General features: G+C 46.1%; 1 protein-coding gene across 1 annotated transcript; it reads right to left on the bottom strand.

The window, feature by feature from the left end:
* Positions 1–10,093: 10,093 nt before the first annotated feature.
* On the bottom strand, positions 10,094–20,499 carry Calm1 (calmodulin 1). The gene is made up of 6 exons (XM_057782438.1): positions 20,291–20,499; positions 17,572–17,602; positions 16,214–16,357; positions 14,108–14,214; positions 13,627–13,762; positions 10,094–13,498 (listed from the first exon to the last, which is right to left on the bottom strand). Exons 1-6 carry the CDS (start codon positions 20,291–20,293, stop codon positions 13,470–13,472), a joined length of 450 nt encoding a protein of 149 aa, XP_057638421.1. The 5' UTR covers positions 20,294–20,499; the 3' UTR covers positions 10,094–13,469.
* Between the last annotated feature and the right edge of the window lie 537 nt (positions 20,500–21,036).

Raw genomic sequence — 21,036 nt, forward strand, 5'->3', positions numbered from 1 at the left:
GGGATATTGAGGTAGCTCATTGAGTAAAAATAAATATTTTGTTAAAGGTATGACAAATATGAGGTGTTTCTGGCATGTTGCAGCCTTGACTCTGAACACACTACATGTGCAGTTCGCACTGTGTCATTGCATTATACCATGCAATACTAAGCCAACACTTCCCAAAGTGCCTCAGATTACATTCCTGATTATTGCATGTTATGGATTACATGAACTTTTCTGCTCTTACAGAAATACGACTTAGTTATGCGAAACAAAGACATGCACTATCTTCCCACCGTCAATTCCTCAGCACAGTGCACTCCTGGGTATCTTTGGTTTGGAGTGTTGTGAGGATGTTTGATTTTTAAATTTCGAAAGATTGCTGTTTGAGGCATTAACTTGAGTTTCATTACAAAGACTGTTAAATGACTCTTGGCTTGGGATTGGGACAGGGTTTCCAACAACTTCTGGAATGATCCTACACAGGCTTCTTCTATTTTGTACTATGTATTTATGTAAAGTAGGATTTCTCAGCATTAACAATTCTAAAATCAAATATTTCCCAATCCTGAGAAACATGAAGATGCTTCCAAAGATAGAGGTGGAAAACTCTAACTTCTAAGGCTGGGCCTGGATCCATCGCTTCTTATGACAGATCCAAGGGGCTGAGATGAAGAACCCATCTTTCAGTGAGAGAGCAAAGCATCCACAGTCATCCAGTACAAGTAGATCTATACTTAGCTCCTAATCTGAGTCTTTGAACAGTGTCTTAGTCAGTGTTCCATTGCTGTAAAGAGACACCATGACCACAGAAACTCTTATAAAGGAAAACATTTAATTGGGCTTGCTTACAGTTCAGAGGTTTAGTCCATTTTCATCAAGGCAGGAAGCATGGCAGTGTGCAGACAGATATGGTACTGGAGAAGTAGCTGAGAGTTCTACATCTGGATCCACGGGCAGCAGGAAAAGAAGGACACTGGACCTGGCTTGGGGTTTTTAAACCTCAAAGACTACCCCCACTGGCACACTTCCTCCAATAAGGCCACACTCCTAATCTTTCCCAAGTAGTGCCATTCCTTAATGTCTAAGCATTCAAATATATGAGCCTATGGGAGCCATTCTTATTTAAACCAACACAAACAGGTTATTTTAACATTTCTATTTCTTCTTGAGTCAGTTTTCTGGGGTTTGTATACTGTCTATAGTTACTAGCATCTACATTCTTATACTATAATGGGGGCTGTTGTTTTATTACTTTTATTATTTGTGAGCACATGTGTGTAGGTGCTTGTGTGCCACGGCATATGTTTGGAAGCCAGAGAACAACTTGAAAGGGTCATTTCTCTTCTTCTACTGTGTGGGTCCTGGGGATCAAGCTCAGGTCATCAGACTTGTAGGTAAGTACCTGCTGAGTACACATTGGAATGGCTCAGTATATTTATTTTATTTTATTTTTTTTATTTTTTGAGACAAGGTTTCTCCGTAGCTTTTTGGTTCCTGTCCTGGAACTAGCTCTTGTAGACCAGGCTGGCCTCGAACTCACAGAGATCCGCCTGCCTCTGCCTCCCGAGTGCTGGGATTAAAGGTGTGCGCCACCACCGTCCGGTAGTATATGTTTTTTTAAGATTCCTGTTCAACTTGTGATTATGTCCTTCTTTTGATTATTTTAACTTTATTTTTTACTAGCATGGACTACAATTTGTCTAATAATCTTTGTTAAATGAAATATTACAAATCAACTAGCATTATAAGATAATAATTAAACAGCATGGGAATGGTGCAAAAATTCCCTGAGAGAAAACATCAGCAGCAACGAAGTGACTTCAGGGTGGCACTGTCTCCCTACAAAATTCATTCTGCCTCTTTGACTTTATTCATGCTGAGATTGAACCGGGACCTGGTACATACAAAGTTCCACGAGTGAGCTACATCCCTAGCCCTGGTTCCTTGACTTAAAAATAAATAACCGGTGAGACAGGTGGATGGTGCAGGCTTTTAATCCAGCAGTTCTCTTGAATTCAAAGCCAGCTTGGTATACATAGTGAGTCCCAGGCCATCTAGAACTACAAAACGAGACCCTGTCTCAAAACAAAAATTTGTGGCAAAGTATATAGTTCGTACTGTTCCAGTGGTATATACTCTCTTCATCTTGCAACACTGAAGCTGTAGAGTCATTCCCAATAACTCCCCATTGCCCTGCCCTTGGTGTGTGTAGAAACTCCTTCCTGTGTCTGTGAATTTGACTACCCATGAACTTCATAAAAGTAGAATTATACAGCTTTTGCCTTCCCGTGATTGGCATATTTCACTTATTATAATGTTTTAAAGACTCATCAATGTCAGATCATGTGCTAGAAAGTCTTTTCTTTTCAAAGTTAAATAACAGTCTAGTGTGTTTGTGTACACACACACACACACACTCAATACATATAACACAACAGCACTTGTTTTTCCTTCCACCCATTAATGGACAGTTGGGTCCATAAAAATAAGGTTTTGAAACTTATCTGAACATGGGTATGCAAACACCTACAGGAGTTCCTGCTTTCAATTCTTTGGGACATTTACTCAGGAGAGAAATTGTTAGATAATATGGCAATTCCACTTTCAAAATTTGTCAAAATGGCATACTGCTTCTTACCATCTTGAGTTGCCTTTGTTGATTTTTGTTTTGTATCTTGCCTTTGATATGCAGATTACTTTCATTCAATCTTAAAAAATTTTGTAGGCTTTCATCTTCATTGACCCATTAAGTTGGGTTGAATCATTTTGTTTCTACCAAAGACCTGCAGCTCCTCACACAGTAGACATGTGCCTTCCAGATTCTGAAATCCTCTAATTTAGAACTTTGAATATTATAAAAACCAAAACTGAGGATAAATCAAGAGAATATAGTTCTCTCACTGACACACTCACCTTTTTCTCGCTCTCTCTCTCTCTTTTTTTTTTTTATTTAGCTGGGCAATGGTGACACACACCTTTAATTCCAGCAACCAGGAGGCAGAGGCAGTTGGATGTCCATAAGTTCAAGGCCAGCCTGGTCTCCAAGAGCTAGTTCCAGGACAGGCTGCAAAGCTACACAGAGTGGGCTTTTGAAACCTCAAAGTCTACTCCTAGTGACATACCTCCTCCAAGAAAGCCACGCCAGCCAATCCTTCCCAAATAGTTCCAACAAACATATGTGCCTGGACTCCATTCTCACTCAAAACCACATTCTGCTTCCTGACCCCCCACAGGCTTGTGGCCACATCATAAATCAAAATTAATTTAGTCCAACTTCAAAAGTCCCCATAGTCTTTCAGTCTCAAGACTGTTTAAAAATTCAAAGTCTCCTCTGAGACTCAAGGTAATCTCTTCACTGTTACCCCCTGTAAAATAAAAAAAAAAAAAAAAAAAAAAAGCAAACTGCATACTTCCAATATACAATGGTGTTGAATATACATTCCCAATCCAAAAAGGAGAAATAGGGACATAGTGAAGAGAAAGTGGCTCAAACAAGTCCAAAACCCAAAGGATAAACTCCAAATCCTGCAGCTCCAGGCCTGATAAGAAAGGGCTTGTACGTCTCTATCTTCCAGTTTTGCTGACTGTAGCACACTTCCCTCTCATGGGCAGGTACCACTCACTCCCTGTCTACAGCTCTTCCTGGCAGACGTCCCATGGCCCTGGCATCTCCAGCATCTTGGGGTCTCCAATGCAATCCAAATTTCAACTTCATAGCTTGACACAATAGCCTCCCTAGACCTCCGAGCAGGGACTCCCCACCACCACCACCACAGGCCTGGACTCAGTGGCTTTCCTTAACCATGGAGGAAGATTCTACAACCCCCTTTACTCTGCATCTTCCATACTCTAAGGAAGAACCAAGTGACCAATGCTGTCAACTTCTGCTGCCAGCTTAGGATAGAATCTGGCCCCCTCCCTGATTTATATTTGCATAAGCTTTGGTTTGTTGATGATTTCCTTTGTTGAATAAGCTTTTCTTTGCTTTAGGAGCAGGTATTCCTCGAACCTGCTGGTAGCTGGGTAGGGTCTTTATTCCACTTTATTTCCCCTTAGGCCTTTCTTTAGACTGATCCCTTTGAGCGCAAGTCTTGGCTACTTTGTTACATTCTCTGGTGTTTCTTTTTTTTCCTCTTCGAACTGTATTTTTGTATTTCTTTTTGTTCTGCTTGCCCATTTTCATTGTAGGTCTGCAGAAAAGTGATTCCTCCTAACCAGGTGGCACAGTCAATGCTAGGCCATCCTGAAATCTCCTCTGCCAATGAAATTAGTCTAAGACTCCTCGGGTTAGCTTCAGGCAGATTCTTAAGGCCAAAACCAGCCACATTCTTTGCCAAAGTATCAAGGAAATGATCTCTTTCCCAGTTGTTAATATTGTTCTGGGATCTCTGGAGCTGGGCTTCCACAGCCCACATTGCTCTCAGCACTACTGCCTTCCAAGCACCTAGGCCCCCGATACAGCTTTCAACCACTTCCTCATTTCTCCCCAAAACAGCACCGTCAGGCCTGCCAAAGCGATATGCCCCTCCCTGGCACCAACTTCTTAGTTACTTTTCTCTTGTTGTGAAAAAAAACACCATGACCAAGGCAACTTACAAAAGAAAGCATTAATTGGTGCTCTCTGTACCCGAGACATTATGTCAGGGAGCACGGCAGCCGGCAGGTGGACATGGCTACGGAGCAATCGCCGGCAACTTACCTCTCATGCATGGCAAGAGGCAGAGAACGAACTGGGAACAGCATGGGCTGTCGAAACCTTGAAGCCAGTCAGTCTCCTCCAACAAGGTCGCACTTCCTAATCCTTCCCAAATAGTTCCCTCAAACACACGAGCCCACTAGGGCTTTTCCCACTCTGGCTACCACGCTCGCCTCGAGTCTCTTCCCTTTACTCAACTGGACCTTCCACTAGAAAAGGAAGCGACGGGGAAATGCGTGATGGATTTCTCACATGGCTGCAGGTGGCAGACTACAAAGATCCAGAAGTGTTTGGAAAGCTGAGTTAAAGCATTTACCCTGTTTGAACAGCTGCTCCCAGCCCAAGTTCCCTCCCTTCAAAGCCGAAGACTCATTATGACTTAGCCAACTCTTGGCTCACTGCCGACTTCTGGAGCTTTCCGCAGGGTGTTTGACCTTGAATCGGAATCAGAAGGTCTTGACTATTGAAGAATATCTGGTAATTTTTTAAGCTGAAGATTCCAGACTTTGGCCGTGAGATATGAGCAGATGGCTTCACTTCCCATGGTGCCAGAGGAGTTTAGGATTGATCCAGCCACACAAGAGAATCGCTTCAGGCTTGGGGGAATGAGCATCTCTCAAGCATTAGTCAATGTCTGATAGAACCCTAGGAGTCCCCAAAGAGAAGGAGCAGGAATGGGGCTGCTCTCTGCGGACCACAGTGTGGAACATGTGAGCGAATGTTCAGAGAATGGAGACGCCAGGCCACCAGCCTCTTCCATGCTTAATGCTTCTAGCATGCTCAGATAGCACCAAACCTTCATGTGCCCCAAACGCTGCAGACATTACATACGAAGTCACCAAGAAAATGTACCATAAGTTCCAGGTCTAGCCTGGTGGTGGAGGCTCAGCCACCCTCGACATAAGCTTGGCAGAGTAGGTAGGTACCAGTATACTAAACTCTGGAAGCTTTCACTATTCTATCCTAAGGAACCAGCATGAGCTAGATCAGACCAGCTGTCGAAATGCCTCATTTCCTCTATGGTGATGCATTCACCTTGTGTGGCTGGGAGTTTTTTCCAGCACCTTCCACTGACCAGTTAATGCAGTAGAACCCCCCCCCCCCATCTCATTTACCCTCACAGCCGCCTTGTGAGGAGAATGTGTTCCCACTTCTCAGATGAATGCACTAGAACACAGAAGTGCCACTTGCCCGAAATCATCTCCCAGGAGAAGTCAGGCCAGGATTGGATGTCCAGGGTGACCCCCACAGAGTCACAGCAGGACCAATGTGTGGAAATGAAGGGCATGCCAGTGCCCATCTAGTACCAAGTGAAAACAAGCTATAAGCCAAATGGTCTTTATTAGGGTGCCAAACTAAATCTAACACAGCCAGCTCCTAAAAATGCAGGAATTTAAGCAGGTGGAGAGAAATCTGCACTCTACAAAGTGCAAAAAAAAAAAAAACTAGAAGACAGAGAATACAGAACCTCATTTACATATCCAGTATAGACATAGTGATGGAGAAAGAAAGTAGGTTAGGACTTGCTGAGGCTGGGGAATGTCTGCCAGTAAGTAAAAGCTTTTTCAGATGAATGATGAAAATGTCCAGATATGAGGGGATGGGAGTTTCATCTCCACAGGAGAACACTGGAAAAAGAAAAAGGAAAACACCCTAAAAATAGGTAGTGGTAAGATATTGTTGTGACTACATCAATAACCATGTAAGAATATGAATCCTATCTCAAGACATAAATAGAAAATCATAACATATATGTAATCATATATACTAAAGACTATTATACTTGGTTCATTTTAAAACTGCATGAAGATTTTGTGACAGTCATGGTATTAACTGTCAACTTGACAGGATCTAGAAGCGCATAGGAAACGGGCCTCTGGGTATTTCTGTTAGGGACTGTCTTATGCTAATTAATTAGAAAGGAAACATCCAATATGGGTGGCACCATTCCCTGGGCTGGGATGTTGGAGACAGGGAGCTGGGTACCAGCATGCATCTATAGCTTTGTTCCCAATTGTGAATGCCACATGACCAAGCTGCTTCAAGTTCCTATCCCTCAGCTCCCCCACATGAGCTTGAACTCCTCCCTTGAACTATGAACCGAAAAAAGCCCTTTCTCCATTAAGTTGCTTAGGTTGAGGAGGTTTATCACAGCAGCAAAGAAGAAACTAAGACAGCCCCCAATATATAAACTGCATCTCTGGATCGATAATGGCCAGAAAAGATTCTGGAAGGAAGTACAAAGTGATGGCTACAATGTATACAGTGGTGGGTGACTTGACAGCACATAGTTTGGAGATAAGGTCTCCTGTGGTCCAGGCTGGCCTTAGCCTTGGACTCCTGAGCCTGTTTCTACCCCGAAGATCTGGGATTATTAGGGCGTGTTAACACGTCCAGCTGATGTCAATACTTTATAAATACATAGCATTTCTTTTTGACTCAGAATACTTTTAGAAAGAAAGGATAGCCTATCAGTAAGTTCCTTGTCATTGGACACATTCCATAAAGCTGGAGAACCATTAGATGTGGATATTTACGTTAGCAGGAAATTGGAACTGACAATGTAAGGTAGTATTTTTAACTGTATTATTGTTTTATAACTGCGTGTGTATCATCCTGGTGCGGATGCATCAGGGCACACATGTCAAGATCAGAGGACAACTTTTAGGGGTCAGATCTCTCCACCATCATTTCTAGAGGCCAAATTCAGGTTTGCCAGGCTCTTCGTGGTAAGAACTTTTACCCAGAGCCATTTCACCAGGCCCTTCTGTGTGTGTGTGTGTGTGTGTGTGTGTGTGTGTGTGTGTAAGCCAAATGTCTTCCTTAGTCACTCTCTAAGCAGGGTCTTTCACAGAACCTGGAGGTCACTTACCGCCACTGATTCAACTAAGCTGGTTGGCCGACAAGCTCTAAGAATTCACCTGTCTCAGCTACTCCAGGCTGGGTTACTGCCCTGCTGCACCTGGCTTTATACATGGGTGCCAGGATTCAAACTCGGCTCCTCATACTTGCAAAGCAAGTACTCTTTAGAATAAGCCATCTCTTCAAAAGTCCCTTTTATAAGGTTCTGGGTTTATTTAAAGATCTATATTTTTTTCGTTGTTTTTTTTTTTGTTTGTTTGTTTTGAGACAAAGTATCTTCATGTAACAGGCCTGGCTGTCCTAGAACTCACTTGGCAGACCAGGCTGGCCTCAAACTCACAGAGATCCTCCTGTCTCTGCCTCCTGAGTGCTAGTATTATAGATGTGAGCCACCACACCTGGCTAAGATCTATTTTATTTGTAATTATGTATATATGTGTGGGGGGCTATGTGCACCTAAACGTGGGTGTTCTTAACTGTTGAGTCATTTCTCCTGCAATCCCAGTTTTTTTGGGGGGGGAGGGAACGGTCTCCCTGTAGCCCAGGCTAGCCTCAAATAGCTATTTCTCTGGCCCATAACTCCCGAGCTTCCTGCCTCTACCTTGTGCTGGGGTTACAGTACCATGCTATAATATGGGGTACTTTGTTCAGGGCCTTCTCGTGTATATTAAGCACATGCCCCACGATGTCACATATTTTTGTTTTGTTTTGTTTTGTTTTTTTGGTTTTTCGAGACAGGGTTTCTCTGTGGTTTTGGAGCCTGTCCTGGAACTAGCTCTTGTAGACCAGGCTGGTCTAGAACTCACAGAGATCCGCCTGCCTCTGCCTCCCAAGTGCTGGGATTAAAGGGGGGGGGCGTGGAGGGTGGGCGTGAGACGGCTAAACTGGAAAAGGTGCTTGCTGAGCAAGTTTGGTAATTTGTTTCCATCCCTGGAACCCAAGGACAGAAAGAGAAAACCAGTTCCACAAGTTGCTCTTTGACCTCTAGTTGTGTGCACAGTCATGTGCGAATCTACACACACACACCTCACATCATTTGTATGTGTGTGCATACACAGGCACACAGCTATAAATAAAAATTCTAAGGCTTATCAAAGAAGACCAGGTTTTCTCTTTGGTCCTTGTAAACTAGAAGATAAATGTTAAGATGAGACATTTGAAATACTATCTGAACGTGTTCGTCCAGTCACCCAAAGGTTGCTGACACATAGAATGAGTAATTCTTATGAGGGAAACCAGCCTTAATTTTTTAAAGTTCAGAGACTGTCAACGAGATGGGAAGCTGGCCAAGCCAGCCTCAGGACTCTGTCAGTTTTGGGGTGTGGCTCTGCAGCAGGAGCTGGTTCCTCGAACTCCCTGACAGCAAAGAAAAGCCATGGGCTCTAACAAGCTTTTCCCTTCACTTCGCAGGCATCCCGAGTCACTGGATGCCCAGGGTAGTCCAGTTCAGACCGGAAATGTGTATGTGCTGCTTTTCGCTGTTGTGTTTTCCACTGGAGCTGCTGACAATCCCAACAATGCTGTCAGGTGGACCCAGCTTCTCAAAGGCCCAGTGGTGGCTTCCTGTTTCTGTCCTGGGAGAACGGAAGTCACTAATTATCCACTTTTCTAACCCACTATTGCTTCATGGTCCTGACAGTCAGCTTAGCCTGTTTAACCCGAGATGGAGTTGCTGAGAATGTTGAAGCCCCATTTATCACCTCAAAGGACACAGCGAGTGATGATGCCAAACCAGATTGATAAGAATCACAGAAAAACAGACCTGGGTGCTGGTCCGATCATCGTATGTATATTCAGGTTGAGATGGTAGGGAACCTGACAAATCTGAGCCCAGCCCTACCACCCCAGGGTGGAACTCTGTCCTCCAGGTAGTATCTACATTCCTGTAGCCCCAGCCTGTGTGCACAGGAGAGATTCTTTAAGTAACCTTCTGGAGATAGGGCTCAGCTTTTCTAGCCAAAGCAGGGGCTCATCCTGTGATCTTTCCCTTTTTAGCCCTCACTGCGTCCACAGATTGGGGAAGAAACTAGGGGAGGGGCCCTAGGTAACATCCCTCTAAACAGGAGGGTAGGAGTTGGGACATAGCTGTGAATGACCTTGAATTTCTGATCCTCCTGCCTCTACCACCCCAGTGCTCAAAGTGCTGGGATTATGTCACATCCCCAATTTAAGAAACCTGGTGCTGAGTATTAAACCCAGGACTTCACGGATGCTCCCCCAAGCACCCTACCAACTGAGCTACATCTCCACTAAAAATTTTAAAATGTTTTGAGACAGGGTCTCACTATATAGCCTCGGCTAGCTTGGAACTCTAGTAGACCAGGGGGGGACTTAAACTCAAGAGATCCGTCCCCTCGGCTTCTAAAAATATGCTTTTGAAATTCAAAGGATACTAATCAGCCAAGAGTTTGGGTAACCCCGGAAATACTCGATGCTGGAACACAACTGCTTTGGGCCATCTCTGCCAACTTTAGCCCATACACTCACCGGCTGCACGGTCCGGGGCATTCTGGAGGGCATGAGAGCTAAGAACCTACACAGTTCGCAGTAGAGAGGTGAAAGGCTGCTGCAATGTTTATTGAATACAGTGCCAGGTTTATAAATAAAACTTATTTACAATTTCCATAGAGTTGGTCCCCCATCAGCGAGGTGGTTAAATCTCCACAACAGTTTATCTCAAGATTTACAGAACGTTCAAGTACATCTCTTTTTCAAACAGCCACAGTGAAGGGTGACTTCAGTAACAGAAGGACCACCACCATCCTTGCTATAGGTGTTTAATGAACATTGTAGTAGGTCTAGGGGAAGAACACACATTCCTACCTTCTTTCTCAAAGGGATAGTTAGCAAAAAACTGTCTTCTATTGGACAATGTCAAGGGATAGTTAAAAAAAAAAAAAAGTAGGTGACTGCCAGTTGAGGGGTTCAGTTAAGACACAACAGTATAAATCTGGTCGCTGCCAAAGACAAGAATTTAGGACACACCATAAATAATTCTAGTGGTTAAGATAATTGAACTAATAGTCGACTTGCCTGAATTGATTCTGTTCAGTAAGTTTCCAGGATGCGGAGAGGTGGGTGGTGTGTGCTATCCCCCTAGTGATAGCAGCGCTAGGCCTACTGGACAGCCGTCCATCACCATACGGTTACGAGTCGGACATGCGCTTAGAAAGAGAATATAAAACTATGTACAACAGCTTTGTCTTCAATGTAAGTTGCTCAAAGACACCAATTAAAGTGTGCAAAAATTTGTCAAAAAATCAGAAAAAGCCTTCCCTGGAACAGTGCATTAAATAAAGCCCATCTGAGCCATCAAGTTGTTTGCCTTGCTCAACAGCTCCCCGGAACAGTCGGAGAACACAGCTATGAAGAGGTGGGCAAGTCTCAGGCTAAAGCAGGATGCCAGCAAACTAGTCACTTTATACATATATATATATATAAATATATGTATATATTTATAGAGTACTTAGTGAAAGAGTTTACAGGAAAGTGCTATCCAGACTCCAGGACACCCAGCTCTTTCCCCTCACAAACTCAGAAGCTAACACCAAGCCCTGGACTGGTTGTGTCCCAGGGTGTGTGGTGGGGGAGGCCCACGAGCTGGGGGTGCTCTGCCTCCCACAACTCCAAACTTCAGCTTCCCATTCCCTGGGGGTTAGGGTTTCTGCAGTTCCCATGCAGGGTTCCTGGCCACACAAGAATCCTGTTTTAAAGGTAGCCTTATGGGATAGGCTATGGGGCTGCTAAAGCAGAGTCTACCCAGCTTCTACAAAGACTTGGTAAAAGGTAAAAGATGGGAGGTAAGTTTTTAAAGTCACCTCCAACCCCCTTTGAAACTACCAAGAGGTCAGACCACAAGCCTGAGACTAGGTCCACACTGGGCAATTCCATCCACCTTCCAAGACAAAGCCACCGCCACTGCTCACACCTGGAACCCTCAGTGCTCTCCCCAGAAGGGAACCCCCAAGGCATTCTCAAGAATACCTAATGATTCAGTTCATCAATCTGTCTGCCAACCCCCCAGCCCAAGGGCCAGCAGAGGCACACGTCTTTCTCTCCACAGCTCTGACCCACCCCTCTGGCACAAGAAAGCAAATACAAAGGAGCTACAAAACGCCAGAAAGGCAGGGAGTAGGAGAGTTGGAGAAGCCAAGGGTCTACGCAACAGCCTTGAATGCACCCATTTGGCGCCAAGGGCTTCTCGGTGCCTTGCTAGAAGCCTGCCCCTGTTCCCGGCCACCCCCACACTCAAAGCCAAAGCTCCCTGCTAATCAGATACAACCAGTTAACACCCTGAAAAATGTACGAGGCCCTTGTTTCAAAAATGAGCTCTGTACTAAATGCAACACACTTCTGGGGTGGGGGTCCTAAACAGACCAGGACCAGCACATCTGACTTTTGGTTACAGGTTTATAATTAGACGTGAAATTCAGTCTGGGCTACAACTTTTGGGTTTTTTTGTTGTTGTTGTTGTTTGTGGTTTTCTTTCAAGCCAGAGGCTTAAGTATTCGTTCTACTTACAGGGAGAAAAAAAAATCAATTAAAAAACCGTATAGAAGCTAAAAGGTATCATAAGTTAAAAACTGAACCAAAGGTGACTGATAGTCTCTGACTAGATAACCGCTTCCACATACACCGAAGACTGAGTTACAGACACACTAGTCAAGTCTCCTGCACAGGTGGCCTCTTGTGGTCAGCAGCAGCACAGCTGAGATCTCCTAAACACACACACATGCATGGGAGAGGCTGTTCCCTCACTAAGCTCCTCTGCCCGAACATCAAGTGACCAAGATAGTCGAGCACGTGTGCACACGCACACACACACAGAGACACACAGAGAAAACATAAGGAGACTTACATGGCCAATGATGACAAAGCAATCAGTGTCGGCCAGGTTTCAGGAGTTGATGCTAGGAACTTGGGAGGGAAACCCAGGTTATCCTGGATGGTGAGCATGTTTCTATGTACGCTGGCTTCCCCTCCAATGGCCTTGTTCTCGTCCCCCTTCAGATCTCAGCTTACAAAGCATTTAACACCACTTTTAAGTTAATGGTCTTTTTATTGGAAAAAAAAAAAAAAAAAAGACTAGCATTTACAACTTGGAATGGACGTAAATTCTAATTTCCTGAACAGCAATGTTGATGGTTGTGCTCAAGTCCACAGCCACAGCCTACTCTGCTGGCTCCGGGTCATGGTTCACAAGGTCTTAAAACAGAGAGTCCAAAGATGCTCCCTTGGTAAACATTTCTTATTAAAAATTTGTGTGATTTGGTGACAGCCTTGATGTTTACTTCACTCTAGTACAACACACACAGCACTAAACCATCGCTCAGGCACGCCACCAGGTGTCATAGTCACCATGGGGTTGAGCACTTCAAGGACAAGAGGGCCATCCTACTTCTGGGGCTGTGTCTCAAAGTTCAGCTTCACCCATTTTCTGTACATCATCCTGAGGTAAACCAATTTTAAATGTTTGTTTGCAGCAAACTGGCTACTGACAATTGATCTGAACAAATTGTAGAACCTATCTGAGATTTTGAATTTGTTTTTTCCATTTTTCGGTTTTAATACAAAGGCCTGACTGTGCTCAATCGTCAAGCTGCATGCATGAGAAACTGGCCAGCCCAAACAGTGTATTAATCATTAGCAAATGGAACTTTAAGGAGTCCACTAAGTGCTTCCTTATAAGGTAGTACGAGTATTATACTGTAAAACTGATGTGGGGGCTTGATCTTTAGGGGACAGGACCATCAACCAATACATGCAGATTTTGTGTGTGGACAGAAGGTACGTTTGACATTCAGTTTTGCTAGATAGAAACAGAATGAATAAATGAACTTTTTTCTTTTTTCTTTTTTTTTGTAAGAGGTAAGTAAAAGATTTCAATTTGATTCTTCTAGAGGGAAAAGTAGTTGAAAGTGGGTCTTCATTTTGCAGTCATCATCTGTACGAATTCTGAAAAGACAAATATAAAGTTTATCTTTAAAAGAAGCGGTAACGGACAGATTTACTGTGCACAATACAAGTGGTGGCCGTCCACAGTAATCGCTGCTGAAAACCAGGCTCAGGACATTTAGCCTTACCTTCATAGTTGACTTGTCCATCTCCATCGATATCTGCTTCTCTGATCATCTCATCTACTTCTTCATCCGTTAACTTCTCTCCTAAGTTTGTCATGACGTGGCGCAATTCTGCTGCGCTGATGTAACCATTTCCATCCTGTCAACAGACAGCAGTTGTTACAAGGTGATGGCAGACGGAGGTTCTGGAGAGCAAGCAGTTCTCTGACCGTCCAACCCTCCCTCAAGTTACCCTCACCATTCCTCCCAACCCAGCTCCTGCCAGTCATCAAACACAAAATGCAGTTTTTCAAAAGCAGACATACTGAACACAACAATGACAGACAGTCAAATCAGCATTTCTCTCTGCTGGGTCAAGTCAATACAGGGGCATCAAAGGAGAGGCTCAGGCACTCCGGCTAACTCTAACCAACCGTTACAACCTTCAGCAGTGACAGCCCAGAGCCATGTAATGTGCCTCTCCAAGGCAAGTGTGCAAGGTTACCTTGTCAAAGACTCGGAATGCCTCACGGATTTCTTCTTCGCTATCTGTATCTTTCATTTTTCTAGCCATCATGGTCAAGAACTCTGGGAAGTCAATGGTGCCATTCCCTTTAATCACAAAAAGAAAAGATAAGCATCACACCGACAGCCCTGTGCAGTAATCTTAGAACACTGTAGGGGATGCTCAGACAAATGCACTCCGTACAATTCCAGCGATAACTACAATGATGAACTATTTTTTTTTTAAACTATTCATTTTTCTTAGGTCAACCTTCTGTAACATCACAGAGCAATGTCACATGTCAAGCAACATCAAGCGGCTCGGCAATGTGCAGCACAGCATTTACAGTGCAAAGGAAGCTGCACATCTGGGTTCACAATCATGAAAGCAGAATACACAGTTTGGAAAAGGTAGCATGCAATTGCCTGTCCAGGGAGAACACTCAGGCCTAACTAATAATGTCCTAGCAATGTTCAAAACGCTTTAGGGGGAAAAAGTGAGAGCAAGAAAAAAGCCTACTACACCCTGCCCAGTTTTCCAAGTCTTCTCCAGATGTACTTCTGGCCCTATTATATATGTGATCTAACCATGCTCCTACCCAACTTGGCTTTTTGTTTCTGTTTTGGTCCTGGGGATTGACCCCAGGGCCTCTCATTATGCCAAGCACACACTCTTACTCCCAAACCCCCAATTCAGCAGCTTCATTTTCCATGAAGGGAAAAGCTCAGAAGCCGTTCTCAGATTAGGGTCATTAATCTTCAGTAAACTGTCAGAGGAATCCACCCAACAGCCAACATTCCAAACGATTCCTCTAAAGCTAAGGGATAAATATTCCCAAAAACAACTACCAAATTAACACTAACTTGAATTAAATGGAAATAACATCACAGAAAACAACAACAAAACCAACAGAAAAATCCCACCAAAACAGGAGTTATTTACAATTCCTATTCGCTATCATATTTAAAGCTAGTAACTTTCAAAGGCTTGTGTGGATGATGGTTTAGTGCCCTGGGTCCAATCCCTGCAATGGTGTGACGATGTAGGTGGACACAACGTCAAAAATTCCTGAAGTCTTTGGAGATATTTATAGGAGACAAACTAAATGACTAAGTGCTACCTAGAAGCATGTGAAGAGATCCTTAGGAATCAAAACCAGGCTTGATGCAGCTTCTCCCACGGTTTCATACACTCTGACAGTCAAACAGTCTCCTACCGAGCCTGGTTTCCCAGGATTTACAGAAAACAGAAAGGCCTGCCCATGTTCCCATATGGTTCATCAGACAGAATCATGGACGATTTTTCCTAAAACAGCACCGAGGAGGAGGATCATCCTCAGGGATATTTACTGGCACAGAAAACCCATGTCTAACACAGCACTCTCTAGCGCCATGTTTTCTAACAGCTGCTCTCACAGCCATCGGCCGACAAAGCACAGGTGAGGCCCAGGCTCTGTCTTCCTAGCTCCTTTACAGTCTGCAGTCTTAGAACACACGTCCCTGGACTTATGGGACTTTTCAACTAGGGAGAGTGCTTCCAAACCAGCTTACTGACAAAAAGGAGAATAAACTCTGTCTGCTACTGTTCTCTAGGACAGACAGACAACTATCAGGGGAGCTGCTGGTTCTTCCGGCCCTCAGCCTTACACAGCTTTCCTTCCCAGATGTCGTCTTCAGACACCACTCAGTTCCCGGCCATTGTCAAAGGGTGCCCTTCGGTCACCGCCCTCAGGTTCTGTCTCTTAGAAACAAGAGCTTCTTTAAAAGCAAGCTCTCCGGCTACTCATCTCTACTTCCCCCACAGAACTTGGTATAGCCTCAGGGGTCAGCCGATAAAGATTAGAGCTGCAGGTCCCAGCAAGCAGGAAAAAAAAAAATAACAAACAAAAAAACCCCAGTGATCCAATCCAGGAAATGCTCTAGACCACAGCAGAACGAACTGGACAGCAAGCCCACTATCTTCTATTTTAATGTCAAGAGGCTGCAAGGCAACCATAGAAAGGAACTCTGCACATTTGTTTTGCTCTAGGGACCTTAAAAACATTCTGTAACAAGTCTGAACTTGAATTACACAACAGTGGTGTGCATTCAGTTCTAAAGCCCTTACCATCAGCATCCACTTCGTTGATCATGTCCTGCAATTCAGCTTCTGTTGGGTTCTGACCCAGTGACCTCATGACAGTCCCAAGTTCCTTTGTTGTGATGGTGCCATCACCATCTTTGTCAAACAGGGAGAAAGCTTCCTTGAATTCTGAAAAGAGAAGTTTACTAGAATCAGTGTTTTTACCCAACACTGTTGTGATACACACTTCCCTGGGGCTTGCCAAGACAAGCTGTCCAAGTTATCAGAAACCACCTGGCCTTTATCTACAGAAATAATAACCACAATAGGCCTGTGGGTCTGGCCAGCACACAGTAGCCCAGAAAGCAAACATTGTCCTGGTAACCAGTTCAATAAAGCCACAATATCCTATATTTTAAAAAAGCTAGCCTGAACATACTTAAATTGGTCACCAAGTGTAATCTGAGATGCTGATTTACCAGTTACAGTAAAGTCCTTTCAAAGAAAGTTCTTTCATGTCCCACTTCTATAGTTACGAGGAACCGATTCATAGCAACATGGTTACTAAAAGGGTTCATTCCCGGGCAGCCAGCATATTCTTTGCCACATTCAGGATATTTTTCAGAATTCCAGGTTTATTTTATGTGCACGACTGCTTGCCTGCATCTATATGTCCATCACGTTCATGCCTGGTGTCTGAAGAGGTCAGAGGGCAGTAATGGATCCCCCAGAACTGGAGTTAGAGACCACTGAAAATTACATGTGTCTTGGGAACCTAACTTGAATCTTCTGCAAGAGCAGTAAGTGTTCTTTCCCACTGAGGCATCTCTCTAGAAACCACCTTAAAACATTAAAATGGAAACATTAGAGATAAAGTTGCTGGGCATGGTGGCACCCTGGAGGCAACTGCAGAAGATCTATGTGAATTCAAAGCCAGCTTAGTCTACACAGCAAATTCCAGGACAGCAAGATTTACAGAGAGATCCTCACCTCAAAACAAAAAACAAATAGAAAAAGAAAAACTGACCTCCCTCCAACAGTAAAGACTAAATAAATGTGACTCATTTCCCAATTATTACAGCATTAAATCTACCCGTTTCTATGTATTTTAGCATAGCAAGCACAAGCTTCACTGGTAGACCACTGAGAGACCTGTGTCTAATAACTCTGGAGTAGCAGGGTCAGTGGATCTCCTTCTTTGGGCAAGCTGTGCACACCCCAGAGTGTGCCAGGCAGGCAGGGTCCACTCCACATCACTTCTAAAACACCTGACCTCACTGTTTCTGCTCAAGAATTCTTAGAAAACCATGCAAACAGGAGAGGGAAAGAGACAACACAGGAGATACAATAACAGGTCAGAACCTAGTTCCCATTTCCTGGGATCTCCCCAGTCTTCAACTTACCAGCAATCTGTTCTTCAGTCAGCTGATCAGCCTACACGGAGAAAGAAAAGGTCATAATTCAATCTAGGCAAGTTTGGTTGATAATAACCTAGCTTTCCTAATTATACTTAAAATTGTGGGTTTTTTTTTTTCAAATCAGTAATTTAAAAAAGCGAGTGTTTCAAAATCATTAGCACTGCCATTAAGTGAAAGTTACTATAATAAAGGAAAACTGTTTAGGCTCGCTTAACAATAAAGGGTGACAAAGAAGTGACAACATGTGCTGGTTTCGTTTCTTTGGCATGCTGCTTGCAGTAGGCACTGCAATCCAGTAATGTAATGTGGAAAATGGCGCCTCTAGTGGTCAAAGTATCCACAGCACCGGCAGCAGCAACACGCAGAGAAAGAAGAGCGCCACCTACTGCGCCAGAAACACTGCAGTCGCTGGTTCCATCCAAGAGACCCAACCCAATGCCACCGGAGAAGGCAGCCAGCACCAGGATCCTGTCCAGGGGCAGGCTTTTAGTGCACCTTGCGCATATCTCTGGGCCCTCCAAAATCTCCACAATGGCGTTACATAATGGTATTGGGTTGGATTATCAGGCTTTTATATCCATTTTATGAGAAACAATTAAGTGAAAAAAATATACAGTAATGGGTTACCCACCACCCCAGTTTCATTTCTATGAAATAAATGCTTTTCAATCATTTAAATTAGGCAGCGATTTGCTAAAAGTCTACCATTTACAATGGCTAATGCCTTCGGCCAAATTATCCTATGCTTAGGAAGCCAGGAAAAAAAACTGAATCTTAGGACTATTATAAAACTGCAAAAATAAAGCACACAGAAAACGATACTCTTTTTGAGGCGATACGAAAGCCTTTTCCTCATGTACAGGAATAACTATTATCATTTTCTGGTATTAACACTGCCCGCCTTAAGAGTGACAGAAAAGCTGCTGATCATCAACATTCAGTATTTCCATGCACTAAATGACCACAAAGTAGCTTTTTATTATTTTATTTTTATTTTTTCACTTGCACTATTTAGTGTCTGCACCCCTGAACCTGTGCCTCCAGCCAGGGGAACTCAAGATCTCAAAGAGAATATATATTTTTACTTTAATGAAGCCAGTTGCAAATTAAACTCCAAGAGAAACCCGGTGGCACTGAAGTTTATTCTTTTCTGTGGAAACTCGCCTTATACATTGATTTGGGGGAGGAAAGACTTTCTACTTTTTATATTTTAAATGGGTCTTCCCTTCTATCCATTACTGGAAGCTACTTTCAAGGCAAATGGAGACACGATGATTTATGTAATGCCCAGCCATGTCAGTCTTGTACGACAGGAAGCACTGCCACACCTCGTAGGAGAAACTGTCTGCTCAGTGAGAAGAGTTCCACCTCCTCGAAAAATCCTCTCACTGGAGGCCTATCAAATGCATCTACCTTCAGGACAACGACTCCCCCCACCCCCAAGTCATTCCGGCCTTGGGTCAAAGGCGTTCTAGCAGCCCCGCCAGGGCAGAAAGTGCTGCTGGTGATGTCAGCTCTGCCTGGCGAGGGAGAAAGGGGCCACGGCACACGCACCGGGCCAACCCGCACGGTCGCATCTGGCAATCCAGAGGCTGTAGAGAAAGCGGAAACGTGGAGACGGGCATCTCCCTGCCGCCCAGGGAGTGGCGTGAACAAGGGGCACACAGGGCGAGGGGCCTGACCGGCGTGCAGGCCCAAATGGGCCCCAGGACGGGGGTGCTGTCTATCCCCGGCACCTCCCACCGCTCCCGCTCCCCCAGGCACAGAGCCTGCCGCCGCCTCCTCCCTAGCAGAAACTTTGCGTCTCTAATGGAAACCGTGGCGCGCGCCAACTCTCTCCTCCCCCGCCCCGCCGCCCCAATTAGCGCGAGCCTAGCGCCTCCCGCGGGAAGGGGCCTCCCCGTGGACCCGGGCGATCGCGCCCGCCTAGCACCGCACCAGGAGGGGAGGGGGGGTCGAGGTTGCATGGCCCGGCCACGCGCGCGGCCACCCCGCGGGGCCCCGCCCGGCCGCAGGGCGGCCGCTTCCGCCCTCTCCGCCCCCCAGCCTTCGCCTTCCTGCCCCCAACCCCACCCTTCCCTGGCTCCTTCCTTCCCAGCTCACGCCCGCGCCGCGCCCCCCGGGAGGAAGGAGGGGACCGCAGCCGAGGGAGGGTGCCCAACTGGGTCGGCCGGGTGACTGAAGGTGGCTGAGGGCACCCAGGAGCCCTCGGCCCAAACCCTGTGCGCCACCGGCTCGCCCCGACCCATTCATTCTCCGCGGCTGGGGGCTGGCTACCGGGATGTCGCGGCCTGCCCCGCCCGGTCCTCCCCCCCCCCCCCGCCCTGCCGGCCCCGGCCGAGGCGCTGCAGGCAGCCCGGGTGCGGCGGCGCGCTGGATGCAGTGGGTGCGGGGCTGGGGGAGGGGGTGGATGCGGAAGGCCCCGGTGCAGCTGTGGCAGCGGCTCCAGCCCGCGCACAGCCCACTGTAGAGTCCAGCCCCAGAGGCGTCCAAAACTCAAGAGGAGGATCCCTGGCAACCAAAGCTGAGATGCAAACTCGAAATGCATTCTTTTTAACTGCAGCCTCCGCGTAGCACCCGGCAAAAAGAAGGGTGTGTGTGGGGGAGTAAACTCAGCCAGGAAAAGGGGGAGCCCCAAGACTCAACTACAAATCTGGGGAGAGCTTGGGCAGCTGCTAGCCTGCGACTGCCGATCCCGACCTACCATGGTGCGAGCGAAGGAAGGAAGAGCGGAGCAGGCGAGGGTGGCTACACCAGCGCAGGGGCTGTGACCGCCGAGATGCCTCCGCTGTTCTGCTGCTGCTGCTAAGGCGCTACCTGCGCTGTGCGCTGAGCCTCAGCCGCCGCCCGACTGCGAGTAACGGCACCGCGAACACGAGACTCCCAGCACCACTGCCGTAGCGCGAGCCTGTGTGCCGCGATATATATACGCTGCGCCGTATCCCTCCGCCGCGGCAGTACCACCTCGCGCAGGGCGGCGCTGCGGCAGCCGGGCCTCGCCGCAAGGCCCCGCCCCCCAGGCGCGCCCGGCGCGGCGGGCCCATTCCGCGGGCAGGGGTCACTGGGGAGTCCAGTGCTCAAGCGTGGGTGCTGGCCTGTGCCACAAGCATCCTGTGGACAGAAATGCCCCTGAGTGAGACCTGGGGACCGCCTCGGGCTTCCAGCCTGTCCAGTCACCTAGCCCCACTCCACCTGTGTATCCCCCTCCCACCACCTCCTGGTGGTTACGGGGTCGTAGAGCCACCTTCCTGGGTCCTCACGGGCGCCGAGTGCCCTAGGAGCCGCGGGAGGTCTGGGGGCTGAGAAAGCTGCTTGGAGGAGGAGGGGAGGAATCGACCTCCCACTTTAAGCAGCAGAGGAGAGGGAACTGTGAGGACAAGGTGGACGGCCTTGGAGAAGAAATTAATCGGATGTTGTACTTTTCTCATTTTAGAGAACTGTCCCAGGCAC

Source organism: Chionomys nivalis, chromosome 10, assembly GCF_950005125.1.
Source record: "Chionomys nivalis chromosome 10, mChiNiv1.1, whole genome shotgun sequence".
In the NCBI taxonomy this organism is placed as follows: Eukaryota; Metazoa; Chordata; class Mammalia; order Rodentia; family Cricetidae; genus Chionomys; species Chionomys nivalis.